Source organism: Solanum pennellii, chromosome 3 (assembly GCF_001406875.1).
Source record: "Solanum pennellii chromosome 3, SPENNV200".
Lineage (NCBI taxonomy): Eukaryota > Viridiplantae > Streptophyta > Magnoliopsida > Solanales > Solanaceae > Solanum > Solanum pennellii.
In genome coordinates, this window is record NC_028639.1 from 4,402,746 (window position 1) to 4,411,913 (window position 9,168).

The 9,168-nt window shown below is 30.3% G+C and overlaps 1 protein-coding gene across 1 annotated transcript; it reads left to right on the top strand.

The window, feature by feature from the left end:
- Nucleotides 1–205: 205 nt before the first annotated feature.
- On the top strand, nt 206–4,023 carry LOC107012217 (vacuolar protein sorting-associated protein 28 homolog 2-like). The gene is made up of 3 exons (XM_015211994.2): nt 206–409; nt 548–577; nt 2,937–4,023. Exon 3 carries the CDS (start codon nt 3,028–3,030, stop codon nt 3,655–3,657), a length of 630 nt encoding a protein of 209 aa, XP_015067480.1. The 5' UTR covers nt 206–409; nt 548–577; nt 2,937–3,027; the 3' UTR covers nt 3,658–4,023.
- The last annotated feature ends 5,145 nt before the right edge of the window (nt 4,024–9,168 follow it).

Sequence of the window (9,168 nt, forward strand, 5' to 3'; positions counted from 1 at the left end):
ACAAAAATAAGAAAAATCAAAGTCGGCTATTGATAAACTAAGTAACTTTTTTTCGATTTGAATTATCGATTTCAATTCGATTCACGCTTTTGGGTTGAGGAGATCTTTTATTAGTATAATAAATTTATTGAAATAAAAATATATTTTTTTAAATTCCACACGCAATCTATTTATTACCCAAGCAAAAAAAAGAATAAAAAAGATAAAATGAACGAAATCTTCTTCTCATATTTTTGGATGCCTGCAACACACTTCCCATTATTCAAAGCCGCGTCTTCCATTTCTTCTCTCTGTACATACGTCTCTATCTTCTCTCTTTTTCATACTTTGCTCTTTGCCTAATCATTTTTTTCACCTGCTCAGATTTTTTTTTTTGGTTCAGTGCTTGCCATGTTATTCATCTTTTGAGGTAAATTTTGTTTGGGTTTTTTTCAATTTAAGCTTGTAAATCCCTTTTTCTTGTTGCTTGTCTTGATTATTCTCAATTTGGGTTTTTCTGAATCTGCTTGGTTTTTGTTAATTTGGGTTTTTTTTTTCTGTTTTGCAGCTCTAATATGCCATGTTCATGATCTTTGAGGTAAATTTCAGCTGGGTTATTTTTCTTTTTGCAATTTAAGCTTGTAATCGTTTTTCTTCTTACTTGTCTGGCTTATACTCGAATTGGGTTTTTCTGAATCTACTTGGTCTTTGTTGTTTTGGGGTTGTTTTTAAATTCTATGGGAGTGTTTTTTTTTGTCTGTTTTGTAACTCTAGAGTGATCTTTGAGGTAGACTTTAGCTGGATTCTTTCAATTTAAGGTTGTAATTCGTATTCTTCTTACTTCGTCATGCTTATTTATTTATTTGGGTTTTTCTGAATCTCTTTGCTTTTTGTTGTTTTAAAATTCTATGCAAGTAGTTTTCTATTTTGCAATTCAATCACACCATCTGTTTAGTCCAATATCGGGTGGGATACGGTTTCCTTCTTTTTGAGCTAAGTTTTGGTTTGAGTTAGGTCGAAAGTTCATTATTTTATCATGGTTTCTCCACGCTCTAGAGGTCTATTCTACTAACAACGTATTGGGGTTGAGTTAGACCGAAAGGTCTATTTCCTTATCGATAGATTTGTGAGCTTTTTTTAAGTGTGTGTGGAGTGGGGGGTGGGAGAGGGTTGATTTCATACATTTCTCACTAATGGGTGGTTGATTACATGCATTTCTTGCTCATGTTCTTTTTTTTGGGGATTTTGATGTGTTATTATCAAGTTCAACAATGCATTGATGCTTGTATTTGTAAAGAGTATATTCATATTTAGAGTAGGATTCAAGATTAGATCTCATGCATTTCTCACTAATGGGTGTTTTGGGTTTTTGATTTCCGTCTTTTGATCAAGTTCAATAATGCACTGATGTTTATATTGTATATATTCATATTTAGAGTGGGATTCAAGATTTGATTTCAATACATTTTTGCTAATGGGTGTTGTGGGATTTTGATTTCTGTCTTTTTATCAAGTTCATAAGTGCACTGATGTTTGCATCTATACTGTATAATCACATTTTGAGTAGGGTTCATGTTTTTTTAAGTTAGTGGATGAAGATAGCAGTAGCTGCAGATAAGTTTATGTATATCTGCAGCTGTAAATGCTTTCATTTTGCCCTAAACAAGGTTTCAGTAATTCAATTTGGCTGATGTTAATAGGAGTTCGTTGAGTTTCCTCCACTAGGCCGAAGTGTCATGTGTTGTAGTTTCAATTTCAGTGTGTCTAGGGGATGTTATACACTTCTCCTTTTAATTTTGCTACTAAAAGCTTGAAGTTCTATTGTGCACCCTTGCATGAAGTCTCGTAATTCACGTGTTAAAGACCTTCTCCTTGAGAAAGAAGATTAAGAAGATCCAATGTGATGAGCTTAAGAGATAAACTTGCTATAAAATTGATATAGGAAAGAGGGATATGGGTACGAGAGAAAAAAAGAAGAAACGAGGAAATGCAAAAAATTGTCTAATGTAGTGTCAAGTATGTCTCTTATATGCTCATTCATGTGAAAGTTGATTGAGATCATTTGTGTGCTTCACTATACTCATGGAAAAATGGAGAAAAGAGGAAAGTTTGAGCTGAATAGAGAAAATACTTGCATAAGGTTTAAGTGAGTTGATTTGGTTCATCTGATCATGATAATTTAGTTATCTGTGTGTCTATGTTCGTTCATCTTGCTTCTCATTACGCTGTCTTGAAATTGGATGGATTTCATAAAAGTAGTAGGAGGGCCTTGGCCTTGGCATTAGGGTTTTCCGTCTACCCTCCTCCCCTGTTCTCGCACTGCTTCATCATTGCATTTCTCCAAATTGGCATTAGTTTATCAAAGATAAGACTGCCACATTGAAAGTTGTTATTTTCTGATTTGTAGGGTCATGGTCCTAATTTTTGTTATAAATTATAAATAAAATTGAGAAGGATTTTTTCAATCAAAAAATCCGCTCTGATAAGTTATATCAACTTGTACTTTTCTTATGTCATTCGGAAAACATAATTTGGTGATTCAAATATTTGTTGTATCTACTGACTTATAGAAATCATTATCTATCTAACCAGGGCCGAAGCAAAGCATCTTTCAACTTTCAGTCATGTTAGGAATTCCTTTAGTTTCTGAACGGACGGTCTTTGCATTTGTCATTAAGCTCAGGAAGTTCTCACAACTAGAAAAAATTAGGGAGTATATACAGTAGTTGTGGGGCGTGCGTGAAAGGTCTTATTGTCTACTATACGTTCTGATTGAAGATAACTATTACTTTTTCTCATAGTAAAATTTTACATGAATATTAAGGATGTGTCTTGACCGTTGTATGCATACAGTCCCATAAGCTTAAAACTAAACTCATCTACATATCTGGTCTTTATGTTTCTACGATTTGTTAGTCATAGCAGCAATGTAATCTTAGGTTGTGATGCTTTTGCAGTGACAAAGATTAGCATCTTTGCGCGTGTCCCATTCTCTTCTCCAACCCTATTATAAAAGGTTTCCTATTTCAAATATACTTGAAAACTCAAATGGAGGTTAAGCTATGGAATGACAAGCGTGAAAGAGAAATGTATGACAACTTAGCTGAACTCTTTGCTATTATCAAAGCAACAGAAAAGCTAGAGAAGGCTTATGTGCGTGACATCATTTCAGCAGCTGAATATGAGACTGAGTGCCAGAAACTCATTGCTCAGTTCAAAACCCTATCTTCTACATTAAGGGATACTGTACCTAACATTGAGCGATTTCATGACACGTACAAAATGGATTGCCCTGCTGCCCTAAACCGGCTTGTGACCTCTGGAGTGCCAGCTACTGTAGAACACCGAGCTGCTGCTGCAATGTCATCTGTGAGTTCAGCAGCTGTTGTGGCCGAATGTGTGCAGAATTTCATCACTGCAATGGACTCGTTAAAGTTGAACATGATTGCCGTAGACCAGGTTTATCCCCTATTATCAGATCTGTCATCTTCCCTCAATAAACTATCGATTCTGCCAGTGGATTTTGAAGGGAAGACAAAGATGAGAGAGTGGCTTTCAAGACTGTCGAAGATGGGGGCTGCAGATGAGTTGACAGAACAACAGGCTCGCCAGCTCCACTTCGATCTGGAATCGTCATACAATTCTTTCATGGCATCACTTCCCACTGATGGAAGTTAGCTGACTATATCAATAGGTGGTATGTTTGTAAATACCATTGTTATTTTGTTTAGTAAGTTCATAAATCATAACACATATTATTCCATCTTTAATTGGAGCGCTAGTGATTATCAGTGAAGATGAACCGTGTTTATTTTGGGACTTCTTACATGTTATATAATTGTAAGATTGGTGGCGTACCATTTTCCTTTTGAGCGGATGATTCATTGGAAACAACCTCTCTACCCAATTTGGGTACATACTATACTCCCCAGACCCTACTTGTGGGATTACACAGGTTATGTTGTTATTGATCGTAGTATCATTTTTTATACTACGAACTCATTGGGGATAGCACTACTATCAATCTATATGTTGAATGGGCTATATTCCTTGGTTTTGTTGATTGATTCGTTCCTCGTTTTATGTTTTGGGTTGTGGATTGTGATATCAAATTGCACGAGGCTTGCAAAAACGAGTTTGATCTTGAATTTGTTAAAAGATACTTGCATTTGCTCACAGTCCATCTGTCTTGACTTTGTTGATAGTTTTCTTGATTTATTGTTATATAGTCGTTATGTCAGCCTGGATTTATCTGTGTAAAATTCACTGGAATTGTTGAAAAATATTGAACTACGAGCCCTCGAGGTGATGGGGTAAGTGGTTGGAACCCGAGTTCTGAATGTATAGAATTAAAATTCTGGATCTGCCTTTGATTATAACTTTCATTCAGCCGAATGATGCCGGCTTATTCTCATAAGCCTGATCTGTCATTTGTCAATAACTTCGTGGTGACATATTGAGTTTAGGTTTTGAGTCACTTTCATGAGCCAAGTATTTGAAACCTTCAAATATATAGTCATGTTTGTAACTGCTTTCTTTGACATTTTTTTAAACAAAAGATGCATTATTGCATCAAGTATGGTTTGTTTATTACCTCAAAAGTCTTTGACAAATAATGAATTTTGAACTCATAATTTACAAGTGCAAAAATTTAATGTTAAGAACCATTAGGTTCATTGAACCAAACAAAATTAAAATCTTGAGTTTGTTTATACCTTGAGATATTATGCTTTTCGAGCGCTACCTAATATTAGTTGTATGTGAATTAGAACTTTCCCTATGAAGTGTTGAAGATATAAGTGAAGTAGTAAATCTTTGATGGAAGCGAATATATAATTGAGTAACTTTCATATATAGCTAACATAAAAATCATATTTGTATGATATAGTTATAGTTTGCATAATTGTGTTTCATAGCAAACATAAATATGTATATTTCGCTATACATATTTAATAAAATAGTTGTATAACTTGCTATACATATACAAAGAAACAAAAAGCAGTTGTAGGAGATCCTAAACTAAGGTATTATTCCACTTTCATTTGACGTATGTATAAAATGAGAAAGAGAGAAAGACAAATGAGAACAGGTCAGAGAATATTTGTATTGTATAATTATAAATGTGTAGGACGAAGATATACATATTTGCATGTGTATATACAATTTTCTATTGCTTTATACAAACAGAAATACAATTTATACATTTCGTTTCTGTTTGTATAAGCGAGAGAGGCAAGGGTAGCGAGCGAGATCTGGGAGAGTGGCGAGGGATTTGGGAGAGGGTAACGATAATATATGTATATATACAATTTTCTCTCGCTTTATACAAAAACAAACACATTCTATACATTTGTGTTTGTATAAAAACGAGAGAGGCGATCGAAACTATCACCAAATGAGACTGGCGAGCGAGATTCCACCAGAGAGAGGTGAAAATAACAATAATTTGCTATAGGGTACAATTGAATCAAAGTATATTTAAATAAAGCTTTTGTTTATTGTGCCTAAACCCTAGAGAATCAGTTAGTTCATTATTAAAACTTCAAACGTTTCTAGATTTTCATATGATCTATCATATTATTTGAATCCATTTTCTTTATATTTTAGATTCGCCTCGAAACAAATGAGATTCTTATCAGATCGTTATCCTCAAATTAAAATGCTCCTGGTTAACACTACCATATATTTTAAATACAATATTAATTTTGTATGTCCATATTCATTCTTCAAACAGTTTATAGCAGTTGGCTGTTTCATAAAAGTAAAAGTTTATTATTTATTATATGTCACTGATAATAAATTCGACTGTCCCCAATTATTAGTATATACTATAGTCTATATCATCAAGAAGTACTATACATTAAGATTTTAACATTAAATATTTATTGACCCATCACGATTGTTTAAGTCATTAGAAAATTTATGATTACTATCGACTTATATTGATGGGGCGGAGCTAGAAGTCTGAATGCAACTTTAAATAACTTAGTAATTTTTATTCAAATAATGTAAGAAAATTATAATTAAGCATATGAATCACTCGCAAAACCATCGAGATTTTTTGACGAGAATTCTAAGATGAGGAAGTTAGATGTAGTACAAAGAGGGTTATATCATATCACGACGTATTACCAAATTATTGGATCGTGCTAAATTTGAACCATCGTAGAAATATTGAGAAGTAAAGTTTCTATTTAATCGAGTAAGATCTTGAATATAATTAAAAAATGTCATAAAAGTTTATTAAATATATATATAAGTATTAAATCTAAAAGAACCAATTTTAAGACTTGAAATCATCATTCAAAAATTAAAAATTCATAAAATCAAAGTAAAGACATTGACTCTGTGTATAATTATTCTTCTAAAATAAATTCTTGTTAGGTTTGGAGTTAATGTAGTGCTTGTACGTCACAAGACAAACGATTCATAAAAACTTACTCGCACTCAAAATCTATAATATAAATTTTCAACGAATTATATTTATGATGTATTTAAATACGTATTGCAAGTTGAATTTTACACCAAAACAAACAATACAAAACTATTAAAATTTGTCTATAACATATACATATCTTACCTTCATACCTTCATCGATTTGGTGTAAAGATGTTTTTCCTTTTTATGTACAAAGTTTATATTATCACTTAATTATGGTAATTGACTTTTTTTAATCTCAGTTTTATACTTAATAACATAGAATTAATTGTGAACAACTTTAAGGATTTCAAGGACTAACCAATTTTAGTTGACAAATGTACTCTTCTTTTACGTGTTGTTTAGGACAAATTAGCAATTTAATTAGGTTTTCTAAATTAAAAGTCAAAAAATACCAAATGACAAGTAATTTAATTATTGTAGAATCCTAGAAGGAATATTTTAGTTTTTTGTCAACTACTATCAAAGTATTCAAGTAATCTCTTAGTTTTAAAATTGTCAAATTTTGCTATTATAGGCTCCACAATACATAATTATTCTATATTTTTAAATTAAAAGGTTGTTATAATTGATTTTGACGATAAAAGATTTATTAAATGTTTATATCATTCCACCCTAACTCTAATTACTTATCTTTTAAATAACACAATAGTGTAATTTTAGTTAATCGTACTGATTTCTTTGTTCAGTAATAGTTATCTGCTATTAAATCACCTTAAACCCCCCCCCCCCCAAGTTAAATCAGTGCTTGTTGTTGCACTAGGTGCTAAAGCATGCGTGTTTTGTATCCATTGAGCAAAAACTAAGGGAGTACTATATAAATATTTGATTTTTTTTTTTTATCTTACTTGGCTCCTATATTTAAAATTAGATGTTTACTTATCAATGCATTTTGTAATATTAAGAAAAAAAATTAACTTTTTTCATATTATCTTTAATATTAAATAACGATATAAAATTCATATTTAAAATTTTAAAGGATTATTAAAGTAAAAGGGTCTGAAAAAACACTTTAATTTTGATTGAAATTATTGTTATGATATCAAACTTTATGGAAGACTTTTTACCTGCCTGCACTATTTAATAATATATTTCAAAGGTATAAATATGCTAACGTAGACATGTTATAATGATACAATATTTATGATGTTCACATAAATACATTTATATTTTTAAAATATATTTTTAAATAATATAGAAATAAAAAAGACATTTCAAAATCCATATTACATTATTTTTATCAAAATTTAAATATATTTTAGATTTTTTTTGAATTATTAATAAATTAATTTAGTAAAATAGACTGTTAATAAAAGTTTTTTTTTTTTGGTACTTTTACATTGAATACTAACTTTAATGAGTCAGAAATGGGAACCACAAGGATACTAAACAACTCACAACATTAAAGTATGACTGAATGGTGGATGCCAATTAAATTTTAGTGCGTCAGACATATTCATAGTTTTCTTGTTGATATTAATTAATCCGTAGAGTAAGAATAGTTCGTGCGTTGGGGACTTTGAAATATTGTGCTTTAGCGGAATGATGATAATATCGATTTATAAAAGTTCGTGCGTTGGAGACTTTGAAATATTGTGCCTTATCGAAATGATAACAATATCGACCTATAAAATTAAGTGATTTTTTATTTTCTTTTGAGATAATTAGCTGATCTTTTATTGTATTTTCTTTGTCATGTATTATATGTTGTCCTTTTCTAAAAATATCTGGATCATAATATATGTCATTTTATAAAATTTAGGTATAAATCACCATTTTATCCATTATACCTTTGATCAATTTATTAATTAATCTTGAAAATATATTTACTTTGACTAAACTAGAAAATCTATAAGTAATTATTTTCATTGGAAGAGTACTTCATTATCCATTAATTATATACTTTTTTTATTCACTACTTATTCTGTAAAATCTGATTTTGAAAAAAAAAATCAACGAATAAATTAAAAATAAAAGATGAAAATGGAGGTTACAACTACATGAATCATCTCTAATGTAGTTAAACAAGAATTAATGATCCTAATGAGTCTTCGTTTACGTTGTCATCATTTAAATTTTCATCTTTTATTTATTGAAAAAAGAAAAAAAACACAAAAGAAAAAAATGGAGGTTACAACTATATGAATCATTTCTGATGTTGTCATGTATGCTTTAAAAATTTATATATACAAATATTAAAAAACATTTTACACAAAATATATAGGAAAATTGAGGTGGTAAAAACTTGATTTTTGAAATTTTTTGGATCAATTGGTAAAAAAATTTGGCTGCAAAAATAAACTCTAAAATTTAAATAGTCATCCAAATGCATTTATATTTTTGAAATCTAACATTTTGTCACTTATTACAAAGTTGTCATAAGCAAACATTAAATAAGGGTATAAGGGTAAAATTACCTTATATCTTAATGTAAGTACAAATGAAAAAAATGACATAACGGAGGGAGTACATATATATTTATAGAGAAGCGAATTTTGTAGCTGATGGTGTCTCTATGATTTGGGGTGTGTATTTGAATTTTCAGTTTGATATTGTATTATTTAGTTTGAATTTTTTTATTTTTGATTTTAAAGAAGTGTAATCTAATTCCAACAAAAATCAAATTTGTTTGGTTTGATTTTCCCCCTTTTGTTTGGATTTTTCGATTCGGTTATTGATTATGCCAATAATTAGAAACATAACAAAGTTATATTTGCAATTTGAAAAAAATGAATAATATATATATATATA